Source organism: Trematomus bernacchii, unplaced genomic scaffold (genome assembly GCF_902827165.1).
Source record: "Trematomus bernacchii unplaced genomic scaffold, fTreBer1.1, whole genome shotgun sequence".
Taxonomy (NCBI): domain Eukaryota; kingdom Metazoa; phylum Chordata; class Actinopteri; order Perciformes; family Nototheniidae; genus Trematomus; species Trematomus bernacchii.
In genome coordinates, this window is record NW_022987547.1 from 7,849,920 (window position 1) to 7,869,138 (window position 19,219).

General features: G+C 41.2%; 1 protein-coding gene across 1 annotated transcript in view; it reads left to right on the top strand.

The window, feature by feature from the left end:
* LOC117476359 (probable E3 ubiquitin-protein ligase HERC1) overlaps window positions 1–19,219 on the top strand; it is a 44,769-nt gene that overhangs the window by 11,075 nt on the left and 14,475 nt on the right. Inside the window, 32 exon segments of the mRNA XM_034122816.1 lie at window positions 148–351; window positions 1,049–1,294; window positions 2,098–2,271; window positions 2,519–2,633; window positions 2,741–2,858; window positions 3,094–3,210; window positions 3,212–3,293; window positions 4,987–5,284; window positions 5,364–5,412; window positions 5,489–5,534; window positions 6,172–6,422; window positions 6,886–7,065; window positions 7,223–7,343; window positions 7,460–7,700; window positions 7,781–7,941; window positions 8,056–8,208; window positions 8,313–8,410; window positions 8,551–8,646; window positions 9,592–9,759; window positions 9,895–10,134; window positions 10,224–10,307; window positions 10,639–10,864; window positions 11,568–11,859; window positions 12,214–12,893; window positions 13,638–13,851; window positions 14,628–14,797; window positions 15,433–15,516; window positions 16,300–16,483; window positions 16,578–16,705; window positions 17,848–18,071; window positions 18,698–18,957; window positions 19,106–19,158. Coding sequence (XP_033978707.1) covers window positions 148–351; window positions 1,049–1,294; window positions 2,098–2,271; window positions 2,519–2,633; window positions 2,741–2,858; window positions 3,094–3,210; window positions 3,212–3,293; window positions 4,987–5,284; window positions 5,364–5,412; window positions 5,489–5,534; window positions 6,172–6,422; window positions 6,886–7,065; window positions 7,223–7,343; window positions 7,460–7,700; window positions 7,781–7,941; window positions 8,056–8,208; window positions 8,313–8,410; window positions 8,551–8,646; window positions 9,592–9,759; window positions 9,895–10,134; window positions 10,224–10,307; window positions 10,639–10,864; window positions 11,568–11,859; window positions 12,214–12,893; window positions 13,638–13,851; window positions 14,628–14,797; window positions 15,433–15,516; window positions 16,300–16,483; window positions 16,578–16,705; window positions 17,848–18,071; window positions 18,698–18,957; window positions 19,106–19,158 — 5,757 coding nt within the window.

The following is a 19,219-nucleotide window of genomic DNA, read 5'->3' on the forward strand; positions in this document are numbered from 1 at the left end:
AAACTCTTCTACTTTGTTAATGTCCAGGTCCATAGGTTTTAGAGCAGTTTGATGCTTTGCTTCTATGTGTCTGTTGTCCATCTGAATTTCTCACTTATTTGTATCAGTCTCTCTAACCCCCCTCTCTCGTCTCAACCCTTGTCCCAGTGGTGTTGTTCAACTCAGTGGCTGGCAGCCTGCTGTGCCAGGTCATGTACTCCTTGCTGCTGCTGCCCCTCAGCACAGTGCAGCCCCTTCTCAGCCATTTGCTGGCCTTGTTGGAACAACTCAATGATTTCAACAGGTTCATACCAGAGACCGGCCTCCTGGAGGAACAAGAACTGAGGATGGAGGCTCAGAAAACATGTTTAGGTCAGTTAACGTCAGATCAACCTCGACCCATAGTTTATTGTTGTTACTAGTGGCTACAGCAGTGTCACATGTACACTGTTGGGAGAAGTACTCACTAAAGTAAAAGTACAAATACTATGTTCTTAAAATACTCCACTACAAGTAAAAGTCCTGATTTCAAAATGAAACTTAAGTAAAAGTACAAAAGTATTAGCAACACAATGTACTTCAAGTACTTATTCTGCACAATGGCCCATTTCAGAATAATGTAAAATACAGAAGTATTATCAGGTGTTATCTGTTTTTATACATGTTAGAGCATTTCAGTGTTGTAGTTTGTCTTGGAGCAAATTTAGATACTAGAAATTGTTTTAAAATTAGAAGTAAAGTATCGCATTATACCACATCAGCACATTTTATATGTAAAACGTAACTAGTAACTATGAGTGTTAAAACAAACGTAGTGGAGTAAAAAGTACAATATTTGCTTCTGAAATGTAGCCGAGTAGAGGTATAAAGTAGCATTAGATAGAAACACTCAAGTAAAGAACAAATATGTCCAAAAAAGTACTTGAGTACAACACTTGAGTAAATGTACTTAGTTACTTTCTACCACTGCAAATGTATAAAAAAAACGGATACAGGACCTACGCTGAAGATTCTTCTTACAGTATAAAATATATGCAAGCTATACACTGACAAGAGATCTTCCTTACAGATAAAAGTGAAGAGAACTTGTGCCCTGGACAGCAGCAGCCGCAGCAGGAGGAAGAGCAGCAGGAGGAGGAGGAGGGCACGTGGGTCTGGCTGTTGGATCTGGAGCGCTCTGTAGCGTTGGCAGTGGGCCGGTGCCTCGGTGGTATGCTGCAAGGCCCGCCGCCGTCCCTTCAGGAGAAAATGTCAGAGTTCTGGCTATCAAATATCCTCCTCAGGAACGGGCTTGAGATGGACTTTGAACAGCTGGGTAGGAAAACAAACTTCATGCTCTCTCCATGCTTTCATATGAGCCAATGTGTTGGCAGATAGATACCAACTTCATCCCCAGAATATTGTTGCATCAATGTCTCGACATTCTGTTAGGAACCAGATCTTTGTTTGGCTAAGAGCCTATAGAGTAATGCTTTTTTTGTTGTTGTTGTTGTTAGGTTAGGTTTTGTCAGTAATATAGACAATAAACATGGGGATAGAGTAAAACAGATGACAAACAATGGAGTTACCTGGCTAACCTTTTATTTTGTACACCTTCGACCAAAAAAAGACCACTCATGGATGTGTTTTGGGGGTTTTTCCCTATCCTGTAGTGTGCTACTGTATAAAGGTCTTTGTGCATGTAAATGGTCTGCCAAGGCTAAAATCCCAATGTTCCCTCCAGAGGGAGTTTCTCTCCCACACCCCGTCCCCCCCTGCTTGAAACACCTTGATGGAGACCTTTGATCTAAGATAGTGAAACCCCTGTATAAGACTCACGCTTCTATTGGCTAGCGCTCAAACACATTGTTCTTGATAGGCTAAAAGGCGGGACATCTATAAGCAGTTGACCAATCACAGAGCCGGTCAGCTAACCGATCTGAGCAGACTGGGGTGAAAAGAGGTGCTGCAGCACAGGCAGTATGACAAAAAAAAAACTTTGAACATTAGAGCCTGTGCCTGATAATGAGCACGATAGGGTCCCTTTAACTGAATGCACACTTTTTATATGCAAACACACTCTACTTACCTTTCACTGGTTCTCTTTTCCTATGTCCCATGTGATGCTTTGTCCTTTAGACTCGAGCATGGCATGGCTGACGGAGGTGGTCCTGCTGGGCAGCAGTGATGCCCGGCTGGCAGAGCTCAGTCTGAACGAGGAAACCAGGACATTACTGGAGCTGGCGCTGGGGTCCTCCAGAGGGCCTGCAGGGGGCCTGTGGCAGAATATGGAGGAGTACGCTCACAGCAAAGGTACTTAGACTTCTGCTTGTTTTTTTACGAGTGCATCACGTGTGTTCAAAGTATTTATCAAGGTGAAAGTGGACAAACTATGTTCATTTAAACTATTGCTTATAGAGAAATTACTAAGTAGTATTATGCATCTGTATTGATGTACCTGACGTGCCAAATGATGCACAATACATAATTGATTATTATTATTTCAATTATCTTTTGTGATTTTGTTGTAATGAGCTGTGTTGTTTTGCTGTGAGTGCAGAGTGGGAGAGCGCAGGATCTTCAGGCGACTGTTTGCTGCAGACCGTCTGTCGCTGCAGTCTTGCTGCTCTGCTGAAACACACTGGGCTGCAGAAAGAGGCCTGTTGGCAGGACAAGTCAGTAGTAACACACATTTCATATTCCCTGATTAATTGTGCATGATTCATACTGCTGTGCAGAACAAACCTAATTATAAACTATTTATTCACTCACCCTTGGACAGATACGACCCCTGTGAGATGCTGCTGAACGTCTATGAAACGGTTTATAAAATCAGAAGCTCTCTGTTGGCCCATAAAAACTCTCCAAAGATGTCCCAGGTGCAGACTGCTGCTAAACAGGTACCATTACTAAAATTACTCCACTTAATGTCATTACCAAATATTATGCATGTGCAGATCTTGCTTAAACAACCACTCTGACAATATACTGTAGTTAAATATTTGTTCTGTAAATATTATTAACAATTCCATTGGCAAGAGGCTATTCTTTTTCATAAATATTTATTTTTACTCTGATATAATCCCAAAAAAGAGAGAAAAACACAGTGTATTTGAAACATTTCTGTTTTTGCAGAACACGTCTCCTCAAAGTCCGGATGCAGACAGGCAGGAGCCGGGCCCCTCAGCAGAGCAGGTGGGGAAGGACCCTGAGCAGCAGTCAGTGGGTCACTGCAGCCGGGAGGTGCAGGTGCCCCCCCCCCCCCACAGCAAACCACAACCAGGAAGAGGTCACAGAGGAGGACGCCTTTGGCAACAGTCGTATGTACCTGTCAGGTTAGAAAGGCTAATCTCTATTCCTGCCCTTTCTGCAGCAATGGGAGATTTATGGCTGAATTAAATGCCTTGTTTATTTATTTTTACATTCAAAGCATCTATTGAGATTTTTGAATGAATCTTTAAATGTTCGTCATGTTTTTAAGTTTTTTTTAATCAAAATGCTCAATTTAAATGACGTAATTTATCAGATTAAATGTCTTAATATATTTAAAAAATCAAGTATGTTTTAATGAACATAACAGACTGCAGTGAAACACATTTTTCTTTAAAAAGCCTTTCTTGTTTTTTAAAGGATAATTGCCACCAAATATGGATTGATGAACAACATTTATTTAAAGTGGACCTATCATGCTATATTATAATAATATAGTGTAGGACCATACCTATATAAGGCATATTTATACCTTTTTTTTCCTTCAAAATACCAAACAGATCATGCATTTTAGCCATGCCTCATTTCGCTCAATTTGAAAAATGTTAGCTCTGTTTTTGCAAGGGCAGATTATGTGAGAACAGCACCATCTACTGGCCTGGCATATGTAATACAGCGTCTCCAGCGCTTTCGAACGGCAATGGCCGTGGCTGTCTCCTCCTGATTGGTGGAGTTGGCCCAATAGCCGTAGCGCCACTGTCCTGACGTCAGTAAAGTGTTCAAATCTGGATCAGTTTTTATCAGATCCGTTGCAGCCCCTTTTTTAGAGATTTGGGTATGGAGGAAAATAGAGAGGGTTGTGTTTTCTGACACTTGGTGAGTTCCCTGGAACACCGGGGACACATATTCATGTATAAAAGACGTACAAAAGTGCATTTTGCATGATAGGCCCCCTTTAAATAATAAAACTTGTTGTGAATTTTGGAAAGGATTACATTGATCTTTTATTAATTGTTATGACTATTTTACTTGATAATGCTCTGGAGTTATTGGAAAGGTTTGGATAACACAAGTCAGAAAAAGTCACGTGGTGAAATACCAGGTTCAAACTAATTTAAAGGGGACCTATCATGCAAAATGCATTTTTGTACGTCTTTTATACATGATTATGTGTCCCCGGTGTGTCAGAGAACTCACCAAGTGTCAGAAAAGACAACCCTCTCTCTTTTCCTCCATACTCAAATCTCTAAAAATGGGGCTGCAACGGAGCTGATTATTATTAGAATTTTTCTGATGTCAGAAAAGGGGTGCTCCGCCTATATGGGCAACTCTCCACCTATCAGGGGAATGAGAGACCGCTCGAAAGCTCTGGAGACGCTGTAGTACATATGCCAGGCCTGTAAGTGGCGCTGTAGTCTGCCACAAAAGCAGAATCAGCCCTTGCAAAAAGGGCTGAAAAAGAGCAAATAGAGCGAAATGAGGCATAACTAAAATGCATGATCTGTTTGGTATTTTGAAAAAAAACCTTCACAGACATGTTTTATATAGGTATGGCCCTACAATATATGTTTCAAATATAGCATGATAGGTCCACTTTAATATACAAAAAGCTGCGCAGCATTCAAATGTTAATTTCGAAATTTGAATGTCAATGAAAAGAATGACATTAAAAGAATATTTGCCCATTATTTAACTTAATCTTAATTGCTCAAGGCAGACAGACCCTGACAGGGATAATTAGATTCCCCCCACATACACATAACTCATCATCTTAATAACAACACATCTGACTCTAATGCATCTTCCCTGTCTCTGCAGAAGTCCTAGAATCGTTCATGGCCACCCGGGAAGCCATGCAGGTACAGCAGAACGTGACGGTGTACGAGTCCTTCGGCACCTCCACCCTCCCCAGCAGCATGGAGAGCCCCGTCAGCCTGGAGAGGGAGCTGGATCCCAAGCAGCAGTGGGAGAAGCAGAGGGAATCTGAGGAGAGCTTGGGATTCCCTGACGCCTGCCATCTGGTGGTGTCCCGCTGCCTCTTCCTCCTGCTCGGGCTCAGGCCTGCTTGTGAGGAGCCCAGTGAAAGAGAGAGTCAGACTATAAACCCTGGAGCAAGGTAGAGTTTATATTAGGCAGCATATGTTCTTAGTTTCTCGAATGAGCTGTTTCTGCACTAACTGTTCCCGTCATTTCAGGAAATCAACAACAGAACTCCTAAAGATGGCTGCTGAAGGCCGGAAACAGGTAAGCCTTGTTCTGTACCAACAGTTTGCTCCACACCTCTTCATCAGTGCTAATGTATTGTCTTTGTCTTACTTAGTCTGACCAATCCAAAAACTCATTGGGATCTTCAAAGAATAAAATGGGTAGGTGGAATATGTTTAAAAGGTACGTCATACCATACTGTCATGTATTAAAGGAACAGTTTCCTGGAGGAGGAAAATAACAATATATTTGTAATTGTATCCCTCATTTTAATTTTCACTATTTTAGGTTTGGATTCTCGTTTTGGTTTTACTTATGTGATATTCTTTTTGTAATACATATTTAATTAGCTTTGATGGAGGGAGACTCTGCTTTCTGTACTTGTTTTGCATATTATAAAACATTTTTACTTGAGCAATATCATTATGATATCTTTTCAGCTGCAACTTGTTTTCTTAGGTTAGAATAAGGACTGAAACAAAGGAGAAATGACTAAGGCTTTGCAACAATAAGCATGTCACCCAAAATATACAACTTCCATATTGTGTCGTGATGTTGGAGTTCTCTCACCAAAGATTTTGGCATGTCAAATTTGCATTATTTCCAGAGTCAAGAAACATTTTAGAATTAGTCTCTTATTATAAATGTCCTGCTCTGCGCCCAACTTGTTATTTTGATATTTCTTGTCAGGGATCAAACATCAACCAAGTATCTTTTTAAAACAGAATTGACACTGAATGAATTACTCTGTACGAGGTGTACAAAAACTAACATTTTTTCATCTTTTATCTCTTCCAGGATTACCTCTGTGTTCCCTTGGTGTCATGAAAGATGCCTGGGATCGCCTGCGGCAGTGCATCAGCCCCACCACCTCAACCCACTATGGCAGCAACACTCTGCCTATTCTCAACCAGGTGTTCCACTTTGTCTGTGGAAGCCTCATCCACATGTCCCCCTCCTCACCTACATTGCCGGCTGGACAGACTTGTGGTCAGGCCGATCCCAAATCCATTACTTTTGCCATACTGCAGCAGCAACAGAGGGCGGAGGTAATGAGATTTGATTGATTTGATATGGTATTACAAGCATACAGTCAATTATTATTGCTGAGGAATGACAACACTACTTAACAGCTGCAGCTTTGTGTTTATATTATTACAAATCTGTTTAATTGTCCTTATTAGAAGTCAATTCATGTAATGGCAGATTACATTAAGGACTCAAGGGACAATAGTTTTTTTTCAGAAACACATGATTGCACAACTAAATGATGCCTATTTTCAAGTTAGTAGTGCTTCCCTATAAACACATTTTTAATTTGCAGCCAAATAATGGTGAATTCTCTGGGCACATAATAATGTCGACATGTTTATTATGTCGACATTTGTTTCACCAGGGAAACACTATCTATACATAATCAGCCACCATGAGCTCAATATAGGTTGAAATGAGTGAAAGAAAATGCTTTGAAAGTTGATAACTCACCTTTAATTTTCCCTTTGTTGTGATCAGTTGCGTCTGGAGGCCTTGTGTCAGATGTCCTCCTTCCTGTCTAAGATGGAGGAGAAGAGCAGTGGGTTTCCCGCTCTGCTGTATTCCGTGCAGCTCCAGTTCCTCTCTGGATGCTTCTCTTTGGGAACACAAATCATCGGCTCTCACTCTGGAGCTAATTATGAGACGCAGCATTACATGGTACATCTAGTAATAGTGCTATCACAATGTTTGTGCAGATGAATATTTAATTCAAGCCAGATGGAGAGACTAGAATCACTGAATGTTGTACTCATTGGATTTGTTTGTTTTATATTAACATTCTGTTGCATAAATTACTCTCCAATCCCCTCTGCAGTCTGGTACGAATTCAGCTTCTTTGGAAACGCAAAGGGAGCTACAATCTGCAGCGCACACCTTCTACCAGCAGGTGGTGCGTGTCCTCAAACAGAGGGCCCTGTTGGAGAGAGAACATCCAGGTTTGTTCATTATTGTTTCTCATATTTTGACACATTAAGGTTTGATTTTAACTTCTTTTTATGCACAGTTTTAGTAGATTTTGCAAGCAGTTAAGATGTTGTCTCTTCATACCCAGGCTCCTGCCAGCACCTTCTCCTAGCCACGATGTTTGCACTGAACTTCTGTTACCAACCAGTGGACCTGGTGCTGGTCATTAAATGCGGCATTCTTGAAATCCTCTCCATGCTGACCAACAACAGCTGTGCACTGATGAACCAGGGCTGGTTTGCAGCCACTAAATCTGGAGCCATGCTGCTAAGTGGCTCTGTTAGACTAGCCTGTGCTCGCCTGCTTCAGATATTGACTGTGGCTGCAAGGTGAGAACTATTGGATTCATTAGAAAGTGAAAGTACTCTTAAGCAGTTATTTTTCCTAAGGAATTGTCCTGTGTCCTCAGCTCCTGTGAGGAAATGCTGCCTATGGATGTATCCGTTGCTCTAATGGAAGTGATGTGTGAGCAGCTCCAGAATATCCTGTCCACTTTCCACCAGCAGCAGACGGCAGAGAGAGGAACGGCTGAGAAAAACGATTCCAGCAGCAAGAGTGCAAATCCTACTGGTATTTCACATTTAACAATTTAAAAGTTCACTGAAATATTCTTTTTTACAAAGAGCACAATGAAATGCATCCTTACAGTACATACTTTTCCTTCTGTTGTTGTTGTTGTTTTAGGGGTGGAAAGCAGCAAAGTGGTTGAATTGCAGCTTGCAGACTTCTTGGTGTTTTTGAGGCGTGTTCTGTCTTTAAGAGTAATGAAAAGACTATCTACTTTTGTCAAATGGATTGATCCACTCATGTCTATCATTTCACACAAGTGCTCCTCAGGTAAGGAACTTTCAAATAAAAAAAAACAGCACTGATATTTTTATATTTTTGAGTGCATTTACTTTGGTTTTACTCCGTGTTCACCTCCTCTGTCCTGTTTTCAGGTGCTCCGTGCTTCCAGAACCTCCGCACTAAGCTTTTGGCCTTCCATGTTTTAGAAAGACTTTTACCTGCTTGTTCTGAGCCTGTTCAAATTCAACAGGTATGATGTAAAAATGTCAATGCAACATGCAAATATAGGAGACATTCCTGCATTCAATGTACAGTATGTGAGTTTGAAATTGTGAATGGGATAATGAAGACTTTAAAAAAAAAGTCCCTTTTCTCTGTTTTTTCTTGTAGATGGTTAAACAACTCTTTCAGCTTGTGTCTGTTTATATGTGGAAGGAACCACTAGCTGAGAAGCACCACGAGGAGACCGCTGACAAAGACAAGGGGGTAATACAGCAGTATCATTATTGTAGAAAGTCTTCTAGATTCACTCGTATCAACACTCCCTTCCTTTCAATAATGATTCTATGTAAAGGATCATGTACTTCCTGTTATACCTCTTATATAGCAGTATAATGTCAGTGTGTTACTGTGTAAACAAAAATGTACTTGCAGTCCAATTGTATCTTTATTATCATTTGCACAGTATCTACAGTGTAGATATGGCAATGAAAAGTCCAAGGCTCCTCAAACAATGCAACATGAATATATATATATAGGACATAAAAAAGATAAAACCAATAAAAATAGTGCAAGACAATGTTGCAAGATGTGCAAGTAAATACAAATAAAATAGAAATAGTGCAAGAAGAGTCTATGTACACGTCAATGGAATATGATATACTGTATAGATAAATAAATAACTAGATGGAAACAGATGAATGTTTTTGGAGGCACTTGACAGAGCTCAGATGTTTAATAGTCTTATGGCCTGTGGCCCTGAATCCGGCTTTCATGATATATTTGTAACACTATTTAAGTGCCATAAATGACTTACTGGCCCAAGATTAGTGTTCACTGCATTTGAACAAATGTCAGCTTTCCCGAATGCATGTATCCAAGACTTAGAAAAATGCTTTGCTCAGGAAAAAGTGAAATTCACTCCAGGCAGTATGTACATTAATAACAGCAGGACCACCAGAGGAGCAGATGGGCCTGTTCTCCCTGGTGGGGGCAGGATAAGAGGTGGGAGAGGACAAGAAAATAACAACAAATTATATTGGTGTCAAATTAGAAGACAATAAAATAACAATGAAACAAAAGTCAATGGCATCATATGATAATTCATATTTCTAAGCACTTATTATGTTTTTTAAAGTAGAACTCTATAATGCAGTTAGTATGTTTTTATAAATCTTTGACCATTACCTTTTTCCAACTTGTGTTTTGCAGAATCCTGGCAGCTATGACGAATGTATTCCCATTGGAGATTTTTCATTTGACCCTCACAAGCTAATCTGCTGTTCTTTGGAGAGCGGGAACATCCTCTCTCATGGCTCAGGAGGGAAGGGGTACGGCCTGGCAACCACTGCCATCACATCTGGCTGCTTCATTTGGAAGGTAAGGACAAAATGAAAGAAAACAATTACATTAATCCAAGTTAATCTTTCTTTATTGGTTGTTGTCCAGATTTTACCAGAGAAATATGCTTTAAAAATAACCTTATATATATATACCAAACTCTCCTCCTCTCAGTTCCACATCACCAAAGAGAACCGAGGCAATGAGGGCACATGTGTGGGTGTTTCTCGTTGGCCAGTCAGAGATCACAACCATCACACTACTACTGACATGTGGCTGTACCGTGCCTATAGCGGCAACCTGTACCACGGGGGGGAGCTGGTCCGAACACTTCCCTCCTTCACCCAGGGGGACACCATCACCTGCATCCTGGACATGGAGGCTCACACTATATCATTTGCTAAGAATGACAAGGTCAGAAAACATATTCAAAGTTAGCGTGCAGGGCTTTTACTCAATTGGACTTTACTGCAATTTCTGCGTGTCTGTGTTTTTTTTACTAGGACCCAAAGTTGGCATTTGAAGGTGTGGTGGCCTCTGAACTGTACCCCTGTGTGTTGTTCTACAGCAGTAATCCTGGAGAAAAGGTAATGGATTTATTGTACCTACTAAAGGCACTTACTACATAGTGGCACTCTTGTTCTACCTATTCAAATCCTGTGTAGGTATTAGTGCGTCAAATATTATTAGTTATTGAATATCTTTGGTAACGGTGAATGTAACTATGAACTGGACCTTAAATTAAAGAGGACAATATCCACATTTACAGTGAATGTAAGGAAATAAGAACAATTAGTATATATTTGAGAAATGTATAAAGCAAATTTAAAATGGTCTTTCTTTGCTACATTTCTTAAAACTTCACATACAGTACATTTTATTTCAAGACATTCTTTTTCGCTTCTGTATCTCTCCCAGGTGGCACTGCGGGACCTCCAGATGCGAGGCATGCCCAGTAACCTCCTCCCCGGGGAGCCCCTCTGCAGCCCTCGCACCACGGTGCTGCTGGAGTCCACTCTGCAGCTCCTCCGCCGACTCCATCGCTGTGACCAGTGGGCCTCGCACATCAACCAGTACATCCACACCCACCTGGAGCTCATCGGCCCCCTGCTGAAAGACGACGAACTGGGAAGCTTCAATCCAGGTCAGTCAGTTCCTGCAGTGGTCACATAAAGGCATACTTAGCCTGTTTTATTATTACATTTTGCTAGCATAGAGACCTTTTATATCTAATTTCAAATAGGGTGAATAAACAGGTTGCATTTGCATTTGTAGTGAAAACATAATTGATGCCATAACAGATACCTGACCAGCTAACTAACCTTCATAGGTGTATTCTGATACTGCTAATGCTAAGTTAATAGTTGCTTTGGGTTGTGCAGCCACCCTCATTGTTGACCTAAATCCCCAGGCTTTACTTATTTAACGGCTCACTGTGTAAACCTAGAAAATATGAATATGAATATACATTTTTATAAATGTACTAATACATGGTCATTTTAATATTTCCTGTATGGTACACAACCCTTCAACAGAATTGAATCAGCTGTCTTGTCACTCATTACTCCCCTGTAAAGATTATACCAGGCCTCTCCATCTCAATATAGTACCCTTTATCACATTATCTTTCAATCATGTGAAGCTAAAATAAAGTTAGCATCCCTGTCGATCAAAATGTAGCTGCAGTGGACCAAAGAATAAGCGTGCAGTGTTCAAAACTGTCTGTGTTTGTTTCGGTACAGCTTTTGCTAAAGGCAATGTATGATATCCTTATGAAGCATATTTTATTCATGGTTATCAATTATTACTCTTTGTCTTTTTTCACTGTTTAAAACGTTCTCCCACAGGCGTTGGTCCCACACACTTTGATAAGGAGGAGAGTGACAGAGAGAGGGAGGGAGGTGAGGACACGGGGGAGTTGTTGCCTCAGCGTCGCTCCTTGTCCGAGGCCAAGCTGGCTGCTCTCTGCACAGAGGTGTGGCCCGTACTGGCTCTGATCGGGGGGGTGGACAGCGGTCTCCGGGCTGGAGGTCTCTGCCTGCACAAGCCCAGCGGGCGCAGGGCCATTCTGCTGGGGGTCCTGAAGGAAGGAAGCCCCCTGGCCAAGCTGCAGTGGGAGGAGGCAGACCTCTCTGTCAGGTATTACAAATATATGAATATGCTCACGTATTTATGGTATCTCTTTGCATATCTTACCTTAATGATGATTCTCATTACTTTCCATGTAACAACTCTTATATCTTTCCTGTCTCGGTCCTTTCAGCATGTTGATTACTGTTCAATTTTGTGTTTATTTTCCGTCCCCTGTAATCTGTCTAACATCTTAGTTTATTTTATCATTTCCCCCCTGATCTTACTTTCTTCTTCCTTCTTCCTCTTCATTCTTAATCCATTAACCCCTGTTGAATCCGTCCCGTCGTCACTCCATGCTGTATCTGTGGGTTCTTCTCATCCTTCTCAATAACTAAGCTCCATGAATTCTTGGTCACCCAGCGACACGCCGATCATCTCGCTGGAGCCCTGCGACGTATCCTGCTGCGACGTCACCCCGCTCAGAGGCCTCAAACCCAAGGTGTTGTTAGACCTGATTTATTTGATGGGGCTGCTGGAGGAGCAGGGATGGGTGGGGACTCATCCAGCCTCCAACCCTAAAAGGAAATACTCTGAGGAGAACATGAAAGACGGTGCGGCGCAGAGCAGTGCCGAGACGGACGCCTTCCCATCATCGTCCACAACCAAAGATGCCACAAAGATGGCTGACCAAAAGGAGTCGACCCAACCTCCCCAAACCTCCAAATTGGATGTCTTTGCACATGAACTGAGAGCCGTCAGAGTCTCATACCTTCTCATAGGAGCTTTAAAATCCCTGACTGTCATTTTTAGTTGTGAGAAGCTCTCAGATTTGCTCCTAGTGCCAAAACACGACCCTCCCAACTCCCCAACGAGTCCCCTCTCCAGCACAAACCCAGACCAGGCCAAGACCAGCAGCAAACAGTGGGATGAGAGTGCTGAGCTGAGGTCAGTGCTGCAGTATGTGGTGCAGAGCATGGTGAAGTGGGCGGTCAGACCCTGCCCCATCAAACAGAGCGTGTCTCTGGTCGACCTGGAGAGGGCTCAGGTCATGATCTACAAAGGAGCTCTGAACAGACTGCAGGAGAACAAAGAACACAAAGGTAGCTAGATTTAAAGATTGAACATACTTTAGTAGTGATGTTTGTAAGTCATGTTGTGTTGCAGATCTGATGACTTTAAACTTGGTTTCCAGGCCCCTTTAGACCATTTGTGATCTAGGATTGCTATATAATATAAAGCTATGTTGGTAATATTGACTTAACCTGACTTGAGTTATGTCAGTCTTTGAAGTTTGATCTTGAGTTTGAAGGAATTAAGAATTATGATGGAGGCATGGCTTAGCCGTACTTGACTATTTAATAATATTTAGTATTAGAGCTTTTATTAAAAACGTCCGTAGATTATTTCCCCAATTTTGTGTTTTGTCTGAAAAAGTCTGTAGGAACAATTCCTACCACAATTTCGGAGAACCTGACGTTGCAAATTTGCAAAAGTGTTTTTTTACTGAGTAACAGGAGACGACCTAAAGATATTCAGTTTGAAATAAGACAATAAGAAGAAGTAAAAACATCCACTTATCTTATAGGATAAGTGAGAAAAATCTAAAATAGTTTTGAAAATCGACTAGTTTTGCAGCTCTAGTTTGTATGTAAAATGTTGGAATGCTATGACATATATTAATCAAAAATCAATATTCACACCTCAGTCTTGTCCTAACTAGGGACTAGGGAGTTGGGCTGATGACTTAAAAGCAGTTTTGTTTTATTTTATTCAGGCAAAAAAAAAAATAGTACAATAATAAGTACTGGGTGTGACCTGACCTTCCTTTCTCTTCGTCCTTACAGAATCTGGCCACCACTCGTCCTCTCAGCCCATTTCCAAGTCCTCCAGCTCTCTGTCCCTGTACAGCGCAGGTTCAGAAGGCACTGCCATCTTCGGCCAATCAAACAGAGCCTCTGCCTCTTCCTCTAACACTGACCTGGCATCCTCTCTGCCAACTAACCTGCAGGGAGACAGCCTCGATAATTTCAACCCTTTCTTTCCCATCAGCCTCCTCCAGTGAGTATAAAACACGTTGATCACGAATGATTTCATTTGATTTAACTGTTGGACGGGTCATTCATACTAAATGCTTCAATCAGTGCATTCTCAGAAAGATGCAAACTACAGTTATCTTCAGTTCTGATGTTGTTACTGACTGCTACAGACGTGTATCTTTTGGCAGCAGCAGCTTTTCTGAAGTCCAGGGAATGGGTGAGTTAGGATGTATTTGAAAACAGAGAGTGAGGATTGTGCCTGTTCTGCCTTTAACCTCAGCTGCAGCTCTGCCTGCTTGTTGCTCTCCTAACCATAGTGTTTGTATTGTTCCTGCTTGTATAAAGGAAACAAAAACAGCCTCCTTTCTACTATACAATCAAACACAACATTTAAATAAGAGTTTTTTCGACAAAAAGGACCGACCTCTTTGCCAAAAGCTGTCATCTCACATATTTTACCTTTGAATATCAGTTGACACCACGACAACAAATACCTGGCTTGATCATAATTGTTAATATTGAAACAAATGATAATATAGGGATACATGCTTTGGTTTATTGTGTTTTTAGGCACATCCGAGTAAAATAATCTGCTTAAAAAAGCTCTCCTTATTCCTTCAGATACGCTACATCGGAAGGAAATGTCGTTGCTTCAGAGACGTTATTCCTTATTCCTTCAGATTCTCTTATATTTCAAATGTTGGGTCCCGACTGAACACTGGCAGTTTATCACCACTTGAACTGTGTTATTTTATATTTTATTATACCATGTATATGCTGTATCTTCACTCCCTCCAGGCACATGGTCTTAACTCGGTTCCCCACGCTTACGGGCCTGGTTAGCGCCCCCCCCGCGCTGCACCCCTGCTTCAGCCTGGCCAGCTCTGCTTCTTGTGATGCCTTCACAGAGCAGCAGACTAGCTTCATGGAACCAGGTCCCTGCAGCACACAGGCCCGAAGCAGCCTGGGTAAGAACAAGTGCAGAGACCTTTTTAATGGGGGAAAAGCTGTCAGACATCAATACACACACAAAGACACAAGAAAAAAAGTCTGATTGAAATATCTCTCCCAATTTAAAATGAGTGACAAACGACATACAGTGTTAAAGAGAATAGCTCTGCTAATCGTTGCAGTCCTGCAGGTCAGTTCATTTTTAACACACTTTTTCCCCATGCTGGCTTCATAATCAAACATGCTACTAATATGATTTGAAAAATTGAAAGGAGTAGATTTATATTTACTCAGCAGGATCTTTCTGTCTCTTGCATGGTCACATATGTTCAGCATGTGTTTTGCTTTGCTATGGGAAAGATATTTTCACAATCAATTGCATGATTGACACTGATTTGCCCTCACATGCTTGAATGGCACCATTTTTTCATCATCAGTTGTGTTTGTGTCATTTTTATTGTGCTTTTTGTAGTTTGTAAAACTAATAAGCGGAAAGTAAATTAAGGGAGGGGAAATTAAAACCAATTGTGATAATCATTTTTTATTATTCTGACACATTTCACTACAGTATACACGTTTAAAAATTCAGCTTGTGGGCTTGTTTTTTCTTTTCTGTTTTTTGTGTACTTTTCCTTTTCTTCTCAACCACCAGAACGGACACAAATGTTTGTCACCAGTCGGTTGCTAGAAATGGGATTCTCTATGAGACATATCTACTGGGCCCTGGAGGCAGCAGGTACTGCTTGGTGGAGAGTCTGACATCACACATGATTTGCCTCATATGCTTTCTATTTTTAACATCTGTCTGTGTGCTCATGCCTTTTTGAAGCATTTGGTTAGAAAAGTTAAGTTCTTCAATTACAAAAATGGTGTCGTATTTCTAAGATACACAAAATTATTAGTATGAGGATTAACATGATGCTGTTATTCATGGTGGGAGTCAATTTATTAATATATTTTCATTAGAATTATTTTTTTAAGTCACATGTTTTATGCCTGAAATCGGTTATACTCTTTATATATACAGTCTATGGTTATACTGTACCTCCTTGAAGACTGAAGTTTGTCGGATATTTTAAAGATTTGACCAATTTCTCATTGGAAAAAGTTAGAAATTCAAATCGAGGTTCCCCAAAAAGTGTCTAAGACTACGAACACATGGTACTGTAAAGTTGAAAAAAATTCAGATTATTGGCTCACACACAGCATGTATCAGTATGTGTTATTTACAGGTCAACATGTGCCAAAATACATTGTAATAATTTCAGCATCCCCTGTTTTATCACAAACTCTCACATTATTCAAATTAGGTCTTCCCTCTCTTACTATTCACATATGTTCACACACTTACACTTTTCACACACTCTATCATCAGAACAGATGTGGCAGTGTGACCTCAGACAGCACACAGAAGCATGATCATCTGGTGGCGATGTCAAACACGAATCAGCAATGCAACACTCTCTGATCCTCCTTTTCCATTTGAACTCTGACGGTTTAACTTCCATGTGCCCGCCAGATGTAGCAGGTGACTTGGACTCTCAAACCATCGAGGTGTTGGCCAGCTGGATGCTGGAGCACCCGCTGACAGAGGAGCAGCAGACGGAGTCATCCAGACTGGAGGGGGCTCCCGACACCCCGTCTCCAGATGGGCCGGAGACGGTACAATGTCCCGAGCGGCCAACCACTCAAATCAATGAAAGGTTAGGGATTCGAGGACGTTTATTAATCTGGTTCAGGCATGATGGTGTTATTGTTGTCAGTGGTATGATGTTTTTTTATGTTATTTGTTTACAGTCTGTTGCCGGGGCTGGACTGGATAGAGAGGGAGAACTTTTTGGATGTCCACCTCACGAGGAACAGACCTCCTCCTGCACGGCGGCGGCGCTCAGGCCCAAGTCAGAGGACCTCTTTCAGAAGAGCAGGTCAGAGTCACAGAATATAACCAGGAATACACATCAAAACATGCGTTAAAGGTGGGGTATGTCATTTATTTCAGAAACACTTTTTGTTATATTCCATGGAATGCTCTTAACATCCCGATAACAATGAATATATTAAATGCTTTGACAATAAATACATAAACATTTTTTATCTGTGGAAGCCGTAGTACTGTAAAAAGCACGACCAATCATCTGAGCCGGCCCGGCTAAAATAACTGGATGGCCTACCTGCCTGTCAGCCTTCCATCTGTGCACAAACTTATCTCGTGCCCTCATTGGTCATGTGCGCGTTCGTGTGTGTTGGAGGAGGGGCTCTGTAAGGAAGTGGCAGATTTTTTCCGGTTGTGTATTTTCAAATTCTAGCGCACTCAAGCTGGTTTCTCCAAAATTACCTACCCCACCTTTAATTCAAAAAGCTGTAAGAAAGAAAAAGTCTACCTATCATGCAAAATGCACTTTTTGATGTCTTTTATACATAAATATGTGTCCCCGGTGTGTCAGGGAACTCACAAAGTGTCAGAAAACAAAACCCTCTCTCTTTTCCTCCGTACCCAAATCTCTGAAAACGGCGGTATAACGGAGCTCATCCAGATTTGCGTCCGATATGACGTAATGTCCGAAATGTGGACCCACGGCCCAATCAGAAACGTTGCTATCAGAAACAATGCCCGACGTGTTTTGGACGTAATATGGTCTGTGTTTACATTAGCAAGCATCGCTAACACTCAGAGCTAACCTGTACTGGAGAGAGTATGTGTGAAAAAAGCAGGAAATAAAGAAAGGAACTCACCTTGTGGTTAACCCGCAAGAGAAAAAGCCTTTGAGCTCCATACTGTTTCAGAAATAATCCTTGATGTGGTTTGGAACATGATATGGCATTTAATCACGGTAGCATTTAGCTAAATCTGCGGTACAATTCTGAGCAGGCATTAGCTCCCCCCCCCTTTTTTTCATAGACATGTTTTTTATATATTTGTATATACCCATAATGTATGCCTAAAAATAACATAATAGGAGACCTTTAAAGCTTCCCTTACATGATTGTAATATTGTGAATGTGATCAGCCTGCGTCTTGACTCTTAATAAATCCTTAACCTACATTATTGTTTGTTTTCATTTGAAGCAAACACCATCTTTTCAGACTTGCCATCGCCCAACCCCCTCCCGCAGCTGTACCAGCAGCACACCTCCGTCAGTGATTGGCCAGAGCAGGTGGAGTTTCATCCCTACGCCGCGGAGGAGTCAGAGTTGGGATACATGGACGACCCTTACCATGAGGAAACTTATGAGGACCTGCTGACCCCGTCTTTCTTCAGCTTGGAGAGGGACACACTGCAGATAGTGGAGGTGACATTAACATATACACAAGCAAAACAAAATACAATTTGCAATTATGCAAGACGTGATTATATATTTTTTAAATAAATCTTGAAATATCCCCAAAATATTTGAACACAATTGCTTTGTGGAATAAAGAAAAAGAAAATGTGATAAACTGCAATGAAAAGAGATTTAGCACATAATATACATAAAATATGTGACCCCAACCACGACTGAAGAGGCAAAAAACTTAAGCAGATTAAAACAGTCTCTTCTCCCTCCATAAAAATATGATGTTACTTTCCTCTAATTAATAAATAAAACTAACAAGAGTGTAATTTTTCCATTTCTTTTCTACAATGGATTTCTCTGTGCTAGTTTTTTCTGCAATGTTAACATTTCTGAGAAAACCCATTTCTAATTGCATAACCATAGTGGATGGAACAAGCATTCAATGGCATTTTCTTACGCTGATTTACGATACATTTTTTTGAAATGTGTGCTACATTTAAATTGAAAACGGGTTATTGTTACCTGAACACCAGATCATTTCCTTTTATGATATGGTTCGTTTGAAAAAATAAGCTTGTTTTGTTTTGCTCCTTTTCCTAATAATAGAAATATCATGTTACATCTTGTCGCCCTCGTTTTAGGCCGGAGAGGAACACAGTCAGATGGTGAAGTGTGAACTGTGCAACACCCTCACCCTGCAGTTCAACAACCACATAAAGCGGCGTCACCCGGGCTGCGGTCAGAGTGCTGCGCGTAAGGGATACGACAGCACCGGGGCCTACGTGGATGTCTGGTTCAAAGGGGAGTGCGGATCCAACTTCCCCTTCTACCTCCTCTGCAGCTCCTGCAGGGAGAAGTATCTGGCTGCAAACTTAAACGACCCAAATTCTAAATATGAAAGGTATAATAATAATAAAGGAAAAATATGGATTCATACAACACATGGCAATCAATAAGGGGGCCACTAGACTGTTTATTGGTATCATGTTTGGTTGGTGAAAGTAAGCTGCTTGTATAGCCTGTTATTTATTGTTGTTGTCTTCCTTCAGGATTAAAGGTCTGACATCAGATTTGATTGGACAAATGGACAGCACTTCAGATGGTACGGGAGGCACTTTCACTCTGAAATAACAGTTGTACAACAGAACAAAATGTAATTGTAT